The sequence below is a fragment of the Varroa jacobsoni genome, unplaced genomic scaffold, assembly GCF_002532875.2.
Source record: "Varroa jacobsoni isolate VJ856 unplaced genomic scaffold, vjacob_1.0 scaffold_822, whole genome shotgun sequence".
Lineage (NCBI taxonomy): Eukaryota > Metazoa > Arthropoda > Arachnida > Mesostigmata > Varroidae > Varroa > Varroa jacobsoni.
In genome coordinates, this window is record NW_019213724.1 from 137,797 (window position 1) to 160,223 (window position 22,427).

Genomic DNA, 22,427 nt, shown 5'->3' on the forward strand with positions numbered 1-22,427 from the left:
GACGATTGCGGGCTGGCAGAATATATAGTTGTCAATCAGTCAATAACCTACTTGGCTAGCTTGACATAATCGTCGATTCTGAGTAGGAACAAAAGAAAAAACAGCTTTTTCAACAACTACTTCCCTGTCCTTTTCTGCAAAAGGACGACTTGTTTCAGGCCGGATAGTCCCAACGGGACATCGGCGACACTACATATCAATTTCCCGCAACAGTTAGCCAGCCGACAAAGGAATACAGCTATTTTTACCAGAAATTTATTTTCACACAAAATTATATAATATATATTTTCATCAAGCCTCGAGCGTTTTATCGCTTATCAACAATGGATGAAGATCATCACACAGTTTCGTGGCACATAACGGCCGCATACGTAGGAGCAAGACATCTCGACGGTAGAACGATACGTCAAAAGCCAAATTGTCGTCAATGGCAGAAGCAGCACTGTATGTACCGGTCGTTGGCGTTCTTAGAAATGTACGCGCTATCCTTTTAGAATTGGATACTTTCTTTTTTTTTTTGTCAAAAAATATATTCGAGGCTTGTTAGATGACTTCATTTGTTATTATTGTTATCATCATCATTATTAGCGTCATGCCCACCGTTGCTTAGGTTGAACGACGGCAATCGTGACTTCGTATTTTCGTAGAATTTTACAACTTAATTACTCGTTTATCATAAGTACAATAGAATGCATTCGTTGCTCGTTGTACATGCGTAAATTTGTGTACATTTATTAATATGTCTTGTCCTATGTGATAACGGTAGTCGACGAAGGAGGGAAACAAGATAGAGGGTGCGAAACCGGAAAGAAATTACTTACCATACACTATAACAGAAACGTAGAGGACGCTACGGAGACGGTGCCAGATATATTCCAGTAATAGAATAAGCGCCTGGTTTAAAGATACCAGAGAACTCGACGTTTCAATGAAAAACGGGCTGAGATATCAAATAATTTATACCTTATAGTCGATTTGCTAAAGTGCTCAAAGGGTACCCAGCACAACTGGTAGTGGCACAATGATGGTAACGACTGATTTGTTGGTCTTACCGTCCTAGTGAAAAAAAAAAAAGCTATATTTATATAAAAAAAAAAGCTTAGCTATATTTTAAATTACGACAGACTTCCGTTTGAATAATACAGGTAATGATCGCCTTATCAACTCAATACTGTAATTAATATCAATTGTCGAGAAAGCATGGAATTGTGCAAATGTCTCGCTAGAAAGTGATATCTGCGGGTTATTTGAGGAACCTTCACCGTTCACATAGGACACCTCGTAGGCTAGGTTTGAGTGTGGCGTAGATGCATTTTGCTCCATGTTAGGAGCATGAGGCCAGCTGATCGAAGTACTGCCTAGCTATTTAAGTAGCGTACGTAAAACCCCGGAAAAAAACAGCCTCATTTGCTCACCCTCTTTCATATCAAACACACAGAGCAAACAATACTGACAGACTCCATTGATATAAACAAAACCGTCTAAGACTGATGTCCAATCGTAATCTGGACCTCCTTTTCATGATCATTCTTTTCAAATATAGTCGAAAAATATCTATAATTTCTACTATTCTTCTAATAAGTTACTGTCAGGTTCTGAATTTTCGATTATTAATTGCTTTACTTTTGTTTTGTTAGCCATAGCATATTTACTTAGATACGTTAGAGACTGCAATAGAAATGTCTGAACGTTAACTTTATTATATATTCACTTATCCTAATCGAAATGTCCTACTATTAAGTTAAACATTAAGAAGGGAAGAGAAAAAATTTAATTGATCCGCGTTTATATTTTATAAAACTGTTTTTTAGATATCGCAGAAGGAACTATTGGAGGCATGCATTTTTCGCGCCCTAACCAAAGAAGCTGTTGTAATCATTGACAAAAAGGCATCGATAATTTCTGTTAACAGTGTTTTGGTAGTAAAATATCAATTTGGCAATTCGATAGAGAGCCTGATTAATCGTTGAAACAACAAAAACGATACTAGACTTTAATACGTTTACGCTGCTGCCGATTGTTACCCTTCTTCGCGAGCATAACGATCATTCCGAAGAACAGTTGCGTCCCATTAAATCTTCAGATTTTTCGGACGCAATTCGAAGTATCGACGCATAGCTGAACAAGAATCTGCGCGTTCTATTCACGTCACAACGGTAATAAACTTTCAGGAACTTTACATACATTACAGTATAGTGGAATCCTCATCTAGGTTGACTAATTTCCAGCGAAATATTGATACTTTTTGTTTTATTTCCACGCCGGAACGAGCGGAATATTTTTGACAATCATATATATATCTAAAAAAAAAAAAAGTTCTATTTTATAGCTCTGATGATCACTGACTCTCTATGTAAGTAAATAGCAAAAGGTAATGCCCAAGTATTCGGTATTGTTCCGGTGCTCGAACTTCGGTATCTGAAGTAAGGAGAGTCTTGTTGCAATTGTAGATGAAGTGTACCATCTAACTCACAATCGGACGATTCGATTTTGAAGAGATCTGTCCGATTATAATATATCAAGGGGTCGAGAGAGACAGACTAAAAAAGCAAAAACCACCCGACGACTACGAAAAAAACCGTAGACGCGTTGCCGTTGTACATCGTTCGTTCGTACACCATCACATGAGTGACAGGCCGAATGCGGTCACGTGTGAGGCATGTCATGACAATACCTCATCATCAGTAATATAAGATATGGCACGACACAGAGGCCGAGAGAAGCGTATGGATTGTCATTGGTTCTTCTACTCATCGTTTGATAAATGCTGACTCTTCTCCAACTTCGCAGAGATGTAGCACAGTCAGTTCGCGGATCTGGGAGAAAGACGGCTATTTACAAATATAAGGCAAGTTCAAATTCGTCGTGAATCGTTCATTTTAATTGTGCCAAATGTAAGGACCAGGCAAATGCTACATTCTACTGAAAATAGTATCAAAACTGCTGCAATTGTCGGAGCTGTCCGTAGACGGCGACAGACAGAGCGGCAGAGGGGGAGCCATAGAACCGGTTGCTCTTATGGAGTCCTTAGAATTATTTAGTTGCCCTAAAGACATAGACCCGTTGCCATCGCAAAGTGCTTGAAGAAAAAATGAGCACGGCTGAAATCGCTGTTGAAATTAAGAACAAGTGTCTTTTGATTAAAGCGTTAAATTTGGTGTATATGAAAGTTTGTTGGTGTTCGCTAATTCCGCATTCTGCGCTCGCTGTTTGATATTGCTGCTTAAGGAGCAGTCTAAGTTAGCAAGTACGTAGTTAGTTACGAACGAGAGTCTTCTGAAGCTGCAAATCTAGCCGTAGAGCCGTCGAGTAACAACGAAATAACAAATGATTTGCACTTGGAAACTTAGAGAATTATCTGCATGAGAAAACATCTTAGTTATCGAGAAACGCTGGTCCGGTTTTACACGAAAGGTCTAAGGTTAGTGCATCTAGGTCAAGATGAACGCCGGTACTAAACGTGATTTGTTTATTCCTTGAGACTTTCTGACATGAACCATGATTCAATGTCACACGTTTTGTGCCACACCTGCACGAATCGGGACGTTTTGATCGTACTACTAACTTCTATTAAGGCTATTATAAAATGCAGAAACGTGTGAAACTGAAAAAATTTCCTTAAAAGTCGTCCGAAGATTGATGGCTATAACACCACCTTAAAGGCACATTTTATCGCCGCCGACAACAATGGGTAACTGCTCGCGGCCATAGCAGTCTCAATATCTGCGTGTGGTTTCAATTTCAATCGAACAGAAACTTTCAGTTTATTTTTTGTCCGATTGTCAAATTGATGAAAAAGAGTCAACCAATCGACACTCGTTCACATTTCCTCACTGGCCTTTTAACAATGAATGCCCCTCCTCGTCTGACATAGTTTCGTATACGGTCACTGTTGAAATTATTTTCCAAGGGCCGCATACGTCTACACGTAAGAGTTAACTTTGGTGCTTTCAATTTTTGTTACTTCCATAGGATAGGTACAATCAGGTCAGTATAGGGTTATCACACAGGCCATTCACGCTGACCGTCACCGCGTCAAATAATCGTATTCTACATTTTGTACTATATTTGTGCTGTGTCGAAGTAGTTTGCTCACTTATATGCTTATTTACTCCGCCTGCCCGTACCTAGTTCGCATGCTCCTGTCATCACCATTGTTGCACACTATAACAACAACAGCGTGATGCTGAGTGGCATCGAAACAGGTTCAGCGAGTGATCGATGACTGACAAAGCTGATGCTGGTGCCTCTGCCACATTCACATTTGGTGCCAGAAGTAGTAGCAGTGGGGCTCTGGTGGGGCCTCGTCGCTGTCATTATATTTCGCGGTCGTAACACAACATTTACTTGTCAATGAGGCAGCAATAACGGGCCGCAATCATCAACCACTAAGGGGACTTACGGGGGGCAGAACCGTCGAGTTTGGCGGCAGTAGCGGCAATGACCGTGCTACAATGAACTCTGCTTCATTTTCGTCCGTCGGCGACAACGTGTTTCATTGTTTTGGTTGTTATCGTCTCTGCCGTTGAGGATAGTGGTACTGCTAAATCTGATCAAATTCCGGACGCCGCTGGGCTACGACTTGTACGCGAGAGAAGATTCGCCAATCCGGTCAATGAGTTCGATCGTTCCTGGTTAGAGTTCCGCGGCCCATTAGCATCAGCATCGATTCTCGCTACTGAGAGACAGATTTCATTGTCTGCGTAAACTATTGACGAACGACGCGATTTAAAATCGCGCAGGTATCACCGAGGTGCTTTTAACACAGCTTTTAACGGCAATTGCAGTTCTGTTCGTGCTGTTTTTGTGACTCGTGTATCGCACTGAACTTACCCGACGTTAATCGTTTGATGTTGTCGATAATGATAATGGTCGTAAGCGGTACTTAGATGAAACTAGACGGTACTCGATAGTTCGATATCTAGACAGAGGATTAAGCAACGCCACTAGTTGGTTAACTGATCCATCAAGTAAAGGAATTATTTCTCTCTCTATCCGGACTCCCTGAACTCGTTTCGATAGATAAGTATCTAAGTTTGCGTCCGTCTTCACCGCGTACTGGTTAGACGATCAGATATCGTCAGTCAAAACGGGTGGCGAGATTGGAACGACGAATAAGGACTCGAACATCAACAGCATCTGCGTAAAGCCGATTGTCTTGGTGGCAATCGGTCCGGTCGACAATGATGAAATGATAGGTATTTGTACCTGAACTACCTGAATCAACTATTTAATTTGTCGTGGGTCCACCATATGGTACGAAAAAGCGCGTAAAATTATTACACATGTTCTGCAAAGCGCATCATTGGAAAAAAGACGAAATTGGTTAAGGACTAAATAAAAATTTAGTCTGGAACCCAGTGTGTGGAAGGCGGGATTGAATAAAGAAGAATCGATCATTCATAGGCATTTGAAAAACTCGTACCTGTCACCCTTTGCTGATGTACCAATCGAAAGGGTTTGAATTTGACGATTTCTATTGTACGGTAAACTAAAGTGACTAAATTGATCTATAATTCCGAAATTTTCGAACATCTTTTTTCACCTCTCTTCGCCCCCCCGCCCTGCCGAGATTTTTCGATTTCATAGGGTGCTCATAGTTTTGAAAAAACAGGTAATAATCTAATCTTTAAATAAAAAAAACTTACTAGAAAGTAAGGTTTGAAGTTGAAATTCTTTGCTAACAACACGAACCGGAAGCGTAGTAAAATTCTCAACGAACAAATCCACATTAGCTTTTGTCCCAGATATGATATTATAGTTGAAAAATAGGCGCGGCCAAAAATAATGACCCTTATCAGCTTTAAAAGTGCTGAGCAGGTCCACGTTTATTCGACGTTAGTGAGTCTGACGAGTACTGACGTTGTGATAACAAAGAAAGATCGATTGATTGATTAAAATGGAGATCACAAACACGACTTGGGTGCCCCAATACCTTACGCTCGTAACTAGGGCTTATTCAAAATTTTATGCTCGTATCGACCGACCCCCCCCCCCCCCCAACTGAGAACGCGTCTAGTCTTTCGTTACTGCGTTTATGGGATATGGAACCCTTCAAGGTATCATGCAAATCCAGCTCGTTGTAGTATCTTGATGGTGCTGTGACGGGCTGCTTATACCTTACGTGATATCAGTTAAGAGAATAGGATCCCCAAAATAGAAGTGGCACAACCGATTGTTGTAAGCGAGAGAAAAAATTTTTGTTTCAGACATACAGACAAAAGTTCTTTGCCCTATTTTAAGCCTTACTCTTGCTTTAAAACTTTATCCTGTCCTAAAATGAATCTGTCACGCTCTAAAAAATGAATAAAACTTAGATTAAAAAAACTGATCCGATTGATATGGTAATTGAACGGCTGAATATAAAACGACCTCTTCAGGAAAATCACGAGAGCAATAACCAGCGAATATTTTAAAACATGCCTAATTGAAATGTCCCAGAAGTTTTTAAAATAACCAAAAAAGAAAAAACAAGTGACTAGATTAAGATTAATGTTTTATCTATTATCGTTGTTATGTTTTAACTGTTCAAAGTTTGCTTTATATTTGGTTTACTGAATTTTTCATACGATATTTGCATATGGACAGCTCAGGTAGCGGAGCTCAAACAGGCAACGGCAATTTCCCCGTCAAAAACATAGTAATTCGAACGAATACTACAATAACATTGTTTTTGTTGTTTTTTTTTTTATTGCAACGAAGTGAATGTGTCAAGTAAGTTGTGATTAGTATGATGTGAAATCAGGTTTAAACATCGGTGATGCTCCAACACCGCCACTATGAATACGTTTTTTCGCGTCTGCAACACAAATATAATGTAAAGACAGTGTAATTTACGTAATAGATATAGTTTGCGTTATATTGCTACTGCAGAGGCGTGTACACCTATATGTTTGTGCACGCAAATTATCATGTGCGGTATTATCTCAAAAGCGTTCAGTTCTTACCCTCGTGAAAAGCTAAACAAAGCGGTGTCCTTTGAGTGGGAGTAGGCCATTATGTTGAATTTCTATTGTTAACAAGAAAAGCTAATAGTCGCACGAAACGTTTCGTTAAAACTGAATGAATGTTCGATACAAGCGTGCATTTTATTAATCAATTAGATACAGGAACATCGCATACATAAGTTGCGTCCTGAGAATGGTCATATTCAACATGGTTTTATATTCGACGCTACGGAAGACAACTTCCCAAAAATGGCGCCGAGCCTTAGAGCTGAACGTGTCATCATCATGTGTACCTGGGCACTCGGTATATCTGAAAACTTATTTAAAATATCTTATGAAACAATACGGTTTCTCATAGCATCGGGCGTGACGGGACACTAACGTGGTTAACCGCAATAATAACAACCCAGCATTCAATTATTTTGTAACTGCCACGGAAAAACTGCAGGCATCTAGTTTGTTTATACTGCTATCATTATTAAACGTTACATACGATAGCGGCCATTAGTTACGTTAATCATATTATGTAATATGGCCGAACGATTTAGCCTATATCTATCTTTGCGGTTGCGTTTTTCCACGCGGAAAAATAAAAGCCGTACAGTAAGTAAGGCGCCATTTCCGTTGCTTCCTATTCCATAGGCTATCAGCGAAAGTAGAGGAACGTACGTATATATCGAATGGCGTCGTATAACGATACCCAGAAATAAATGTTGATTACAAAATATAGAAGAAAAAAAAAAAAAGCAAAAAACAGTAGAGCGCAAGGTACAAGAATCGTATTTTGTTAAGTTTGAAAAAAGATTGATTATAGATAAATGAGTAGACGGAGATACACACATGTATAAAACGAAAGAGTCGAGGAGATGATCCTCGCTTTACTTATCGTATACCAGAAATACTCTTGGAAAGATCGATGTAACATTCATCAGTACCGAAATTTTGTGCCTATCTCTACTAAAAAAAGGGTAAGGTTTCCTACGTATTGACGTAGAAAGGCGAGATCTTCTTTTTCGGAATTTTTGCGGAATTAATCAAGTTAACAGACCCAGTTATTTCTCATGTTTCGAAATGACTGCGCTATCAACTCCGTCGATGTAGCACGTTTCGAGTTAGTTGCCCTCAACAACCTTAATTTGGCTTTGTATCCACTGAAACTAGCTAAAACTTTTAGTGTCAATGAGATCGAATCTTCACTTCCGAAACGCAAACCTACGTTTGATACCAACCAAGGCGACGTGTGTCAGACACCACACTTAGTACGTAGCCTCTTCAGTTCTTCCTATCTAATTTATCCAACAAAGACCAAGGAAGATGAGAACGTATTGTATAATAATGCATTTCGTCATTGGACTGAGAAATAGGAAACTAGACATGAAGTAAATTTCATGTTTGTTCAAGTGACAAATATAGTATTTGTATGTATCCCATATATTTGCTTATTACGGCATTCTTACGACTTAAGCCAGCAGATCCTTAAGTGTAACAGTCTAGTTCATTGACGAAGTTGATACCGTTAGTTCTTATGAGTACACGAGTTCGGCTAACTACGTACAGACGGCAAGCGACGCCGCAAAGACTGGCACGACGATACTTTCTTTTTGCTCCATCACAAGACGTCTCATTGGGCAATAGCCGCAGATCGTACCTGCCCTTCGAACAAACGGCTCAAAGCTTACCGCAGCTAATATGTCCGCTATTCTCGATGACTCCTTCTCGGCTTGGATGAGTGGAAAAAATGTGAAATATATTTCAAACGAACCTAGCATGAGCAAACAACAAATTGTCAAAGATCCAAAAAGAGTTCACCCTAAAACATACCAAGCCAAAACCGACAAGGGGCACCAAGTTCTTTCCATTCAAGAAGCTATTATATCGGTAAAAATGTTGGGCATTTGCAAATACAACCAATGAAGAAAAGTTGTGGTTTAAATAACTTCTAAGCTGAGTAGACAGACGCTTCTCTGTGACTCCTTTACATCGTGTTACAAGAAATACTTGAGCAAGTTACGTTTTCCCATTGTAATGAGCTTTTTCAATGTAGTTGTCTATGCTTTATTTAGTATGGTCATTTTATGCGTGTTAGTTATTGAGGGTACGTATATTTTAATGAGTTTAGGCGTCCATCGTCGTTTGGTAGAACAATCCAAGTCAACAATTTCGTCATAGAAATTACATTGTTTTTCATAGTTATAACATCAATCTGCAACGTCATGCAAAGATCTGGCAGATTCATATGTGTTAAACATAATTGCGCTGTGACTTTTTTGTTAAATACCAAAAAATCAAGATGGCCAAACCGGCAATAAACATAATGTTTGTCATTTTCCTCATATACTTTTGCAAGCGAAAGCATGTAAATATTGACTATATGCGGCTTGCTTGCCACTGACACAGTCACAGATTACTTTCAAGTGACTGCGTCTTATTATTTTGAAGTTTTCGGAAATTTTATTACAGATTCCGTGTGCTATATCTCCTACAAGAATATGCGGGTCATAAAAAAGAAGCGAGCTAGCATATCTTAAAGTTAATCAAGTGAAAATGCTTATTACATGATATTGATTTGTATCGTTCCTGCTCCATCGAGTGCACCCCCAAAAAATTTCGTTCACTATCCGATGGGAGGGAGTATTAAAAACAGGCTATTGAGAATTAGTTCTTTTTTGTAGGAATGGAATGGATTACAGTTACACCATATTATTATAGATCAGCTAAGTGTTAATAGTTCCATAGAAAGGTGCTGGACACGTAGTCATTGCCTCTGCAAAGACTCTGTGACCATCATGATCTTCTAGAAAATATATAATGCATACGTCCTCCATATATATTGCATAAACCTTAAAGGATTAAGAAGTTGAATAACTTACGAAGAGACATGTGCGGGGTGACGGAGTTCCTAATCTTGCGTGGCTATGCGTATCTATCATTCCCATGTTAGAGCTCCCCATGTTAGAAGTTATTTGCCAAGTGAGAAAAAACTAACAAAATTCAAGTTAAAGAGAATTGTCTTTCATGGACCATCCAGTTGCAAGCTCTCACTGATTCTAGCTATGCTGGCAGAAAGGTTAAATTCAGCTACGACGGCCGAGGCGCTAATGCGGCCTCTAGTCTAATAGTTTTTTATCGTTTTTTTATACCTAAATATATTTTAATATGATAATACTCACTCGACCCCTTCTCCTAAGACCGTCTGATACCTGAACACGTTTTGAAATGTCACTTCAGATTCCCGGCTTTCTCTTTCCTGATTGTCTCCAGTTTGTACTTCCCCGCTGTCCCTCATGAAGTCTCGTTCTTCTTGCTTTTTCAAGTTATCTTTTGTTATTCGTAATAGTCTTGAAAAAGGTCGTTCTTCTACTACACTTTTCTGCAGATATAGGGGTACGATCTACGACGCCTTTCGAATGGCCTCTCATTCTAAGTATAGCGTATGCTAGGTTAAGCGTACTACGGAGCGCTCTCCCTGTAGCGTATTGGACATGTTCCTGTCAGACCCATATCCAAGATAACTTCTAGATGTTGCACTATTTATCATTTGATTTGTATGCGATTTTTCTCTTTTCCACTTTTAGCGTAACTCCTGCAACTCTTTTCCTCCTTTATTGACAGATTGTCTTAATTTTTTTTCGGCGCCACCTGAACAGAATGATCCAGCGTACCGTGGTGGCAAATGCTTCAGTTGGCTTTTGCTTTAAACGAGCAAATTCTCCATCTATCTGTGGCAGACGTCACAATTCTCAACGTTCACGCGAAGCCTTATCTCTGGTAGCAAGCTGATGCATCTAACTCCGTCTACTTTATGAAAAGATCCCTAGGTACAACATAAGCAGGAACTAGGAAGGCAGAAACTGGTGTATACCGCTTAAAGACGGCTAGAAGAGAATGATTCGAGCTAACAGTTGCACGCCTGTAGCATCACTTGCCATGTACGAGGCTCTGCTACACAAAATTGGCCAACGCACTGATCAGTTTGTTGTCATCGTTGCATGTAACTGAAGGGCAGCCGACCTTTGAAGACCAAATACAAATATTACGCTGGCGATAATGTCTAATCTGCGCTTGATTAACTAATATGAGCAGTGGATAGGGCAGCTCGTGCGGGATCACTACAGTGAGCATCTGATTAACTTGGTGCCCATGAAACGGCGTGTACAAGGGAATCTCCATTAACCGGAAAAAACCCATTTAACTTAATATTTCTATACAAAAGCTCGAATATAAGACCGCATATACTAAATACACATCTAACTTTCAAAATACACTATGTACATCTATATGTAGTCAAACAGCGAAATGAATAGAAGTGGTATATCACAGTGTTAGCACTCGTTACTACGGTAACATGGTCGATGCCGTAACGGGGACATTGTGCAGTAGAATAGAAGAATAAGAAGTAAATCAACACGATATCTACTTTTCCGTCCAGCTCGGTCCTGTAGTCGAATCTTATTCTAGTTTGGCAGCGTTCTAGTTTTATTTTTCGTCCATAAAATGAGAGCTATTCTACTTGATTATTACGATTATGCAACAGATTACGCTGCCGCTGCTACCCTTTATTTCTCATCATTTTTCAGGCGTCTGCTATCCTCTCTTGTGCATGTCCCACAACACAAAGCGACAACCCCTCTAAACGCGGCTATGGCGAACCGGGCCATCATCAGCAGCAAGCTCACCTCATGGTCATCATTCATATGTGCTACGACATCAGACGCCATTAACGGCCCAATTTCAGATAAAAGAAAATGCAATAGTACACAAACAGGACACCACAAAGCTAACGCTCGCTTTTTGAGTCGTCGTAGCTGCGACTTCATCACATGTAGTTTCATTCATTCGAAGCTTCCAATGTCCTCACTTGCTTCAAAAAAAAATAGCAAGAGTTTGTACCCCTGCGATCATGCGACTCAAATCAACCCCTGAACCCTTTTAATCATTGCAGGGCTATTGCCGCGTTTACTATGGCTATTTCGGCGTTGGCAAACAGTAGACCATTTGGTAGTCGAAGCCTGCTATACAAGGGCTCGTCTTTATATAGAACTATATGTCAGGTGCTACAACGACAAGATCAGCAGCTGACAACAAGCAACATATGCCCCTGCAGGTGTCGTCAACATCTGTAGCAAGCACAATAACTGCAACAACAAGTTACAGGATTATACATGAATAATTCTCAACTGTAGAAGAAGGTAGGTAATCTGGTGTTTATCACTCACCTCCCTGCGGACCTTGTTTGGCTGAATGACATAGACATCTATCAGACATTAGATACATACGCACGAATCGACAACAGGAAAGAACCAGAGTGGAGCAAAAACGGTACTGCAAACGGTTCTTTCGCCAGCAGCGAAAGTCACCGCTGCGTGGTGTACCGTTGTTGTGCCACTGAAGCGTCGGCTGCGATCGTCATTCTCCTGGTGACAGCTACATACGTGCAAGCCCGTGTGCACGAGCAGACGTGCACGTTGGTATTCAGCCCTCAGGTGATCAACCTCCTCGCCAGTTATATCATATCAACTATCAACAAACCAATGGTAACTCCAGTCTGTTAGTTGACGCAGTGAGCCGCCAGCGTAGTATTATAACCACGGTCAGCGACAGCCAATTGTAACAGTTACCTCAGCGGAAGCTTCTGTAACAAGGGCAGAAATACGATTATAACGGTGACTCCTACATTTGTCGCAGAAAGATAATGGTTGGCCACAAGAGGCTCGACACTGATGTTAGGTATGTTTTTTTTTTCTTTCCTTTTTTTGTCATGTCCGTTTATAGTAGCGACAGGCGACAGCGAACGTTCTCACTCTGTATCTACTCGCCACCATCTCGTAAATCTTCGCTTTCTCGCTTCCTTCGTGAAGATAGGGCGCCATCAGCATTTCTCTTTACCGTTCAATTCAGGTCATTTCATTTGTCTAGCCATTTTTGAGGCTCTGGCCCATATTTAGCGGTTTCGCTCCTGCTTCCTCTTTCTATTTTGCTATATTTTTCCTTCTTTTTCATCTGCTAAATTTTGTTCGCCTGCTGCATCTAGCTTTGCTTTTCGAAGGTACTTTTCTCAATCCCGCTGAACCAGTTTGTACCACGATGGTGTATCGACGCCATCGTGAGTAAATTGATCTTTACAATTTGACGCCGATAGACCCCATCTATCTTACTGGTCTCGTCCGTTCCACTGCTTCAATTAAAGCACATCCAGCGCGCGATTCTTTTGTCCTGAAGGGAACAGCTCTGGCGCAGTGCACCGCACTGCGGTTCACAATTGGGAGACAACTAATCCCGTTTACCTGAATCTTGCTCGGCAATTGTCGTCTCGCTTCGTTTTCGTTTACTCATTTTCCCATAGAAATTTGTTGCCGCTGTTGCGGAACAAACAAACTAAGACGGCAGTAAATGAGGCTAACGTAGTTGGTGCTAAAGTACCTCACAAGTGATTTTACTAGAAACCAAAGTAGTTAGTGCTTGGATAATTTTTCACACACCAGATTGTTAATAGCTATCGCGATGAATGATGAGGCAGAGGTATTATGATTTCCAGGCCAAGTCATTAGAAAACAATATTAGCGAATCTGAGCCTGGCAAGGCATCGTCTGCGTCACACAGATACAAACGTTTTAGCTTGTTGGTGCAATGCATAGTATGCAATGCCTGACCGATTCCATACTGGTACCGTTCGATTATTTGCTGTAGATGTTGGTCGAAGACGACGCCAGCAGATACTATTTTGGTTTTTGTTGTGTTATTTGCCTTTATCAATATCGTTCCTTTTGTCAGAGCTACCATTGAGCAGGCGAAATGGTATTTGTCAATGTCATAAGCTACCATAAATCGATAGATCGACGATTTCAAAAAATGTAAAAACTCATCTTTTGTTGACAACTCACGCAAGCGGGCCCACGCGCCTAGTGCTATATTTAAGTATGCTATAGAAAATAATGTACTGCAATAGGTGTCACCCGTGACGATTGGCATTTTCTCTGAAAGCAAGCTTTGAAAAAATCAATACGGTTTTGCTTCAATAGACACTGTAATTACAAGCTGACCTTACGAGTCAATAATGCCTTATTGCGCACCATTTTCTGTTAACAAACATAGACGTCTCAGGCATTGCAATCTTAGCCGTCACAAGACCGATTCGTCTGTTGATGAAAGCTGCGTTAAGGACGCCTATCTGTACTAACAGATCTATTTCCACCTCTATCCGAGTCCCGTTACCCCGCATGTGTGCCGCACATGTGGCGGCCTGACGCCAATATTAGTATTGGCTTATAAATGACTTAAAGCAAAACCTAAAGGTCATGGCTTTGGCAGTGTTGCCCTTCCAACTACTTATGGCAGCAGTAAACGTTCTTTTACATAGAAATTACGATTTCGGCTCTCAACGTGCTGAGCTACTAGTTGATATAACTAAGGTTAAAGTATCGACCACTTTCAGCGATTTTAATATACGCTCGGTATACCTTTGTGATATACATGTATCAAAGTGTCGATGATGAACAATTGCTTAATTAGAAATGAATACGAGAGTACTAATCTTACATTTTTAGGAGCGCAAGATCACTAGCTGCCCTCGCCAATAGATAGATAAAGGGCAAAGTAAGAACGATTCACGTGCAAATATGAACGCGGACATAAATGCCATAAAATCATAACAGCGACATGTATTTTCTCCGCGTTTAGGATCGCTAGGTATCATTCAATGTAGAAATACGTGCGACTGTTTCCAATTGCCACTAATGAAGCCATTTAGAAAAGCTTTGCCTGCATTTACAAACAATTCAGATGTGTTGTATTACGATAGCATGGTAGTATACGATAGTGAAAATGCGCCTTGCGAAAGTCTAGAAATGGGTTCAGGAACTTATACGTATCCGCAGCTGAAGCGCAGCGAAAATAGTAAGCTTTCACGTTACTTAATTTACCGTCTGCAACTACCGCTTTAAAACTCTACATGCAAATAGTATCAAAATACATGAGGTTAAAAATCCCTATAAATATCTAGTCCGAATTAGCTTGAGGCTTCCCAGTTTACTAGCACAGATAGCCACTTCCAATATTACTGGAACTACGTGCCCAGCACCAAAAAAGAAGACGCTTCGACGACCTGATCACGTCTCCTCAAAAAGTTCCTGGTCTTCAACTATAGTGTAACGCACTTCTCCATCGAGAAATTCCAGAGGCGTGACACAGAAACTGATCGCCAATATGAGATGAGAACAAATAGACACAAGCTTCTAAGAAAAGACTGGATCATAGTAACTGTGTATGAAAAAATGCCACCGGACACAATCGTCGTTTCCCGATGCTTCCCCGTGTGTCTAATCTCTATTATATTGCAGTCACAGCTACACTGATCAGGATCATGCTAAGAGGTGATGACCGTACTTGTAGATGTAGTATTCCCCTTGGCGTTCCGACACTGCCAGGTAATCCTGCACAGGAAAACTTGCACTGTTCCTGTTTCGACCTGTCATTTTACTCTGGATTTTGAGTTTGGCTTGTGTTTTGCTATTCATTATCTCATAAACATTGACTGCTGCTGCTGGGACCGATGGAGTGCCGCAAGAGACTAAATAAGAAGCGAACGATGGGGAGTGTCGCTGACATCATTAGCCTAGGTCCTCCTGTTTGATTTATGGTACAGTGCATCAGATACGCTCATCTCTGATCTGACAAATAACAGCTAACTAGACCTTACAGCTGCAAATGTGTGTATGTATCCGGTATTGCCATTAAACATTGTCTTAGAAAACTGGCTTGTGACACGAAACTGTGTGCTTACACCCAGTTTGAAGTCTGGACTATTTGATTTGTCGCTGAGTTTAGAAGGCACACACGTTACCACCACACTATTACGGGGATGGCCTTATAGTTCGAAAAGCGAAAGGCATCTATTGTGGCCCGCTCTAGCCTAAGATCCTTTAGAACAGCATTGTGCACACGACTACAGAGACACAAAATGTTTTACAATCACGTTTCAAAATGGGAGAAGCTATAGTTCAATTTATGGTCGAACACAAACATCTCATATCGTGCGTCATTTGATGTTATTCATGTTAATAACTGACATGGTATAACTAACATGGTAATAAAACATTTCTTGGTACAATCATCTGACTTGCAGCGACGACTCGAGTCATAGCTTGAACTACTTGTTTTTTATTTGCAGGACATAGCATAATCCTTAATAGGTATGACACGGACCAACTCTTATTACTGTCAAGTATTCTCGTTATATTGGTGCTGATATAACAAGCCTAAAAGGTTTTGTTGGTGTGTTTACCTTTGTGTTGGGTACTCTTATCTTTGAATTCGAAAGTTCGAAATATCTGCCTTTAAACTATAATTAGATATCATATCTGACGGAAAATCACGTGTTTCATAAGCGTGTAAGAAATTAGAATATATACATATCGTTTAGAGTATAGTTTACTATCGCAATTTCTGCCAAGTCGCATTTATAACCCCAGTAGTTATTTACTCAGCCAATTTTTGGCGGTTCCAAAAACGAATATTTGATAATGGTTATTTTATTGTGTACGTAGAACGTTTTCGTTTAGTGTTTATAGTTTAGGTGTGCACTTATATTCATCAAACATAAAGTCGCGTGTTTAAGTTCGTCAAGTTTCTGAATAAGCCACTACTATTGTTACGGAAATATCAGACGGCCCATACACAAGTTCAATTACGTTTTCTTCGTCCCTTTTCTTCATCACGCATGTATATCTGTTATCAGTCCGCGTAGGCTCCCTTCATATACCTACCCATTAAATGTGTACGTATGCCTAATTACCTACGTCGTGTGCGGCGAAACAAAGTGGCCATTAGCAGTAAGCGAGTGCGATCAGCAGGCAAGAACTTGACACGACTTAGAAGCCCCAATCTGCACTCCGATAGCAGCTAGTGATACCTATTAAACTGCCACACGCCGGCCGGCCGGCCGGCCGGACTGACGCTGACAGCTAAGACGCTCGAGCAAACGGTTGAGCGTTCAGACCGGCGCACAGACGCGCAAAGAATCGTATATTGTAAAGCGGTGAGACGCCACAAATTGGTAACAAGGACGACTGCGGCGGACGACTCTGATTGCCGGCGCTGTTCTTGTTGATTCCTGATGATCATCCGACAGCACAGATTTTTCGATGGCTTCGCTACGTCACTGTATTTCTGATCAGTATCGCGTATGAGGTCAGAGGAAAATGCCGCAAGTCATTTTCCCGCCACCGCGCCCCTTACCTAAGAAATAATAGATGTGCTGATCTGGGCAAGAACAGGTACGAAGTGGCTTCTTGTCCGGGATGTTGATAGCCGCGCACCTGTGGGTTCCATTCGACTCGGAAAGGGAATCGGCGAGACAGTCATGAATACGATGCCCCCGCGCGTCAACAGCAGGTTCTGCTGCGCCAGCAGTAGCACAAACCGCCACTGTCTTATATTTTTATGCGCTGTGTCTAGCAGAGTGAGGCCTTACTAGGACAATAGGCCGGTTTTTACCACTTATTTTCTTTCATTGGTTTACTAAATCCAAGGGTACTATACTGGAAAAGGAATGACAGTACTAACTAGAGTTGCGAGCCCTCTACAGGGACCCGCTAATAGCGACAAACATACGATAATCACAATAATCCGTGTGTGTTTCTGCACGTCTGCCAGAAGACAGTTCCACTTTGGATGTCAACTGATGATGATACATTATTGAGCCTGCAAGGCTCTCCCATTTGCCTCGTAGCTATTCGTTCATTACTGCAAATTGAAGCTGTATTTTTTTCACATGCAGAATTCGGCAAACGTTAAATAGGACAGCTTATCAGGCTGTCGATTGCTAATAAAAAAAAGAAAGGTATTTATATGGGACCGAAGCCATTGACGATGAGTAAATGATGTCGGAGTTTCTAAACGGGCATCGCCATCTACCGTTTATCATACACCGCAGTTGACTGAAGATCAAATAGCCCAACGGGCCGATTTTTAAGGGTGTACCTCTCTTCGCGCGACCTACTTTAACCGCCATTATTATTACTTTCCGGTTTCTTTTCGGTTTTTTTTTTCTTTTTTTATTTTTATAGCACTGTTGATGATTACCGCGTGTCTCTGAGCGCTGAAAAAGGACATATTGTTATTCTCTGAAGACCACGTTCGATTAAAGGGGTTATAAAGGAGGAGTCAAAAAGTCGACACACCACGTAAGACAAGACAAGGAATCTTCTGTTGTTGGCGCGCATCTAATCCGTCGCTCGGTAGTCCATACTGAATGTCGTTGCGATGTGGGAGTCGTCATTGCATTAGACCCTTGCTGGAACTGCTTGATGTGCCATAATGATTGATGCCATCACGGGCCGTTTTCTGGACCCGCCGGCCAGTGTAAGTACCTTTCGAGTTACTGCACAGCAGGAGGCGAATGACCCTGTCGTGGCAATGGGAAAACATTAGTCCTCCTAAAATACTTCAAGTTCGACTTCGTACGGTATAGGTGCTACCGTTCGACGAGAGCTACTGCAGAAATTGTTATATTTGAGTGTATACGATATTTAATATGCCATAACTGCTTATTACGTTAGACTTCCTGTTATCTACCCCTATGGCACCGATAATTACTTGCGGTTGTCATGCTTCGTTTACTAATAATGAGATATTTGCGCACGATTTCTAAACTCGCGATATAAATTCACAACATAGAGGGCTTGCCAAAAGATAATAAATAACAAAAGCGAGCGCCCGCTTGAATATAGTCTTTTGCAAAAGTTCTATTTATTTTTTTTTACCAAAAATGCATATAATGCCACGATATGAGCTCAGCTTGAAGGACTATTTGTTTTTTACCGCGTGTGCCGGATTCAGATATTAGCGTTTACTTACTTAAAGCACTAGAATAAGGCCATTGTTGCCTGGATCTACAGACCTATATAATTTCCAATTGCACATGTGAGATCCAGCCGATAATTGTTGTACTATTCTTCTTGAATTGTAAGTGAATGAGTCGGACGTATTAAACGACTACCGTACATCAGTTTCATAACAGGAAGTTGAGGCAGCCGGAAACTTGTTTGAAGCTAGTCAAAATAGTAATTTAAGTTTTATGTGCAGGTTTACGCGAAGTTTAGCTAGCTAGCAATGCTATTCGTTCTCTGCAATCGCTTTATCGGTTGTTCTAGCTGACGCAAAGGAAGATCTACTCGACTAAATGATAAACCCAATGATTGTTTAAAGTTGGCTTACATCTTTGTTCGAGTGAGTAGAATATTTTGAACAGCTTCAATCCTCAATTAGATCAGTGTCACAATTTACGCTTCGGTTTTAAGTTCCCGTTGTTTATAGCAAAGGTAAGTTAAACTGTAGTTGTCATCCCTTTGTAACAATATGGATGTATAGGCGATTTAATCGATCATTACAGAGGCGGCGTTTTATTTGTCGGTCGAGTTCGATATTTAGCCGTATCTCTCCAGGATCAAATCGATTGACATTTCTGGCAGCGTTGCCAAACGGGTCTTAATTGGAAAGTACTGCGATACTAATAGTAACGTCAGCTAGATCTTTCTTGGCAGAGAAACGGCTTGATGAAAGAAAGAATCCGAGCGTCTTGTCTTGCTGGTATCTTACTGCATTCATTCAACAAACATTTGACAGTCCACTGGAGATGTGGTGGACCAACTTCTTGCCAACTGGATTTAACGCTTCAATGAAGTGGATTATATATACCTCATTGAAGCGTTAAATTGTCAATCTATGTATATATATATATATATATATATATATATATATATATATATATATATATATATTAATAATAGACAACTAAAATAATAATAGAACGATGTCTTAGAGTATCTGTTGACAATTCATTTCATGTAGGAGTTTGTGTGTCTTAGACACTGCAAAGCGTCAGACTCAGTTGGTACATCGTCGCAGGCGATTGATGTATCTCGACCGAGGATCTCGAGTCGATCGAAACGGTCGGCTATAGTTAAAATAAAACAACTACGTGTTATTCTTTTCGTACGATTATTTTTTTCATTATTTCAAATAATTCATAATTCTAACAATTTAGTTCTGCCTTAGACAGGAAGTGCTAAGAAATCTAGCAGGCCCGTTTATTAGGCGTCTTGGATAGATAAATTCAAAAGGCAAATAACAAAAATCTAATTATTATAGCAATTTCGTCATTCTGGAAACTGAGGCCTCCTCGAAAACTGCGAAACGGCTTATTTTGCTTAAGGTGTTTTAATTGTTTCCTATTATTACTTAGCAATTGTCTACCTTGTATCAGTATCTTCCATTCTACGTAGGGTCACCTTGATTATCGGGTTACGCATACGTTGTTTCGTAAGCTTCATTAGCGATCAAGAAGAATGAACGACGAAGATCGTCATACGATAAACAGCTGTTGCAATAGAAAAATAGGATCCGCGTTGAGTTGCTGAAAGTTAACGACGCCCGCAAAAAATCGCTTATATTCGGTGTGCAACTGTGTAGAGATCTGCCAGGGCTCGTGTGTGTCGTTGCAGAGGGCTACGAGGTCGCAAGTACGTTACTGAATATGAACTTCTAATCGAAACTGTGCTGGTTGTATTCAAGGTAATCCAGGTGTTTTATTCTGACGTGGTCAAATATAAGGGTGTTTTTTTCTGGCAGGAAAATGGCGGCGATAGTATTGTTCCTTTATTTAGTTCTGCCGCATCGCGTAAGCTACACACCCGATGATGAGTCCACGCGCATGTTTAAACAATGGCGACGGTTCTTGCCGTGATTATTGCTCTAACTATCGTTGCAGCTGTCGTACGCCTGTATAGGGTAGTGCTGTCCAATTCTATTGTGATGCATTTATTAATGCCTTTTCTAAAAATACGATCATTTCCTCTTGCACTTTCAAGGTCAATTCTACGTAAAACGTTTGCTTTATTGCGCGCCTATTATTGCTGAGTTGTCTATAGTAAGTTGGATAATATAGGCGGTATTATAGGGGATCAGCCAGAAACGGCTAAAGGGTTGAATTCTATTCTATGTTATACTATAACCACTTACAGTAGAAAAAAAAAGTCAGTGAGATCGTGGGCTTACGTCGCATACACGGCTATTGTGGAGTCGCCATTGCGGATTACCCTCCCGCCCTCTTTTAACAGATAGTACCGTTCTAAAAAGTTATCCTCTCTATTTTTCGACTGTAAGACCGAGTTATTTTTAAAAAGTTTTTGTGAAGGCTGCTGCGAGGAAGTTAGGTCGTGTTCGATATCGATAAGTTGGCGATTTACCAAATATCACGTACGTAATACCCATAAGTTAAGTGTATATATATATATATATATATATATTTGTTTTTATCTCTAATTAGGTAACTGTGATTCTAGAAGAAGAAGTTCTATTTTAAGCCTTTTGCTTCTCGAGCTTTCAGTGACTGGTACATTAGATCATGACGCGCAGATGCGAACCATTAAGCTACAAGCTATAGGAATTTTCGACAAAGATTTTCTAAGTCATTAGAGCCCAATGGAATTCAACGTGGAAACTTGTGAGAGAATCTGCTTTTAGATCGCGCGAATTGCCCATGTTGAGGATCATTTAAAGTCATCAAATCAAACGTGAACCCGGACACCTAACATGCACCGACTTGTGCTTCTTTGTATAGCAGAATGTAGCACAAGCGTGATGCAATGCGACAAACAAAAGTATTCGTCTGCACAAAATGTTATCCAACCGTCCTGACCATGTGAGCATGCAGATATCCGACAACATTTATTTAGATCATTGAAATCCCTCGCCAATCATCGCCTAACAATTGCGGTCCGTGACCCGGTTGATTCATTTCGTGTGCCGTCTGTTCACACAATCCTGTGACTTTTACCGGTGCAATTATCTTTGTTCATTCTCTTCGATTACAACGACATTGTAATTATGGTAGGAAAACGTAACAAAACAGCGAAGAAAACGGCGACCCCAAACCCCAAATGCACAGTCCTGCCACACTGTAGCAGAATGTAAAATGCACAAACTAATATACTATGGAACTCGTACTATCAATTTAATGAAAACGATTTACGGTAAACAGCTGTTTTTGCGGATGCGGCGAAATAGCGCATCCTTGACGTGTGCAGGGGCTACCCAATTATTCTGCAATCCCTTTTTACTCCCACCCTACAGAAGTAACAGTGAAGACTAATACTCTGTATATTATACAACGAACGCAACAAGAATTCACCCCATATGTGCGTCTGTGTACGTGCGTGTGTATGTGCATGTGCATGTGCCTATTTGTGCGTGCAAACACCAAGAAGACAATGCGTTCGCACGAAGTACTACGAACGCTATTTTCGTTGTTGGCGGCGACTGAAGTCAGAAATTAAGAGACGAAAATTCTTGTAGGGTTTTACTTTTGGATCACGTTAAATCTGATCAGGTGGCCACTATAGTGGGCCACGTAAATGCTGCTTGTCGACTCGAACGTCACAGACAAAACAACAGGAGGCAAAAAGTATTACGCCTCATTTGCTC

General features: G+C 40.6%; 1 protein-coding gene across 9 annotated transcripts in view; it reads right to left on the reverse strand.

Moving 5' to 3' along the window:
• LOC111264125 (uncharacterized) overlaps window positions 1–12,364 on the reverse strand; it is a 41,507-nt gene extending 29,143 nt beyond the window's left edge. For 3 of the 9 annotated variants that reach the window (XR_015312574.1, XR_015312572.1, XR_002682689.2), the window contains exon 1: window positions 12,164–12,364. Coding sequence is in view for 1 of the 9 variants with exons in the window: in XM_022839735.2 (XP_022695470.1) it covers window positions 12,164–12,221 (58 nt within the window). In the remaining 8 variants the exon portion in view is untranslated. The remainder of the gene's footprint in view (window positions 1–12,163) is intronic. The other 6 variants (XR_015312573.1, XR_015312571.1, XR_015312566.1 and 3 more) reach the window with 4 other exon arrangements.
• Between the last annotated feature and the right edge of the window lie 10,063 nt (window positions 12,365–22,427).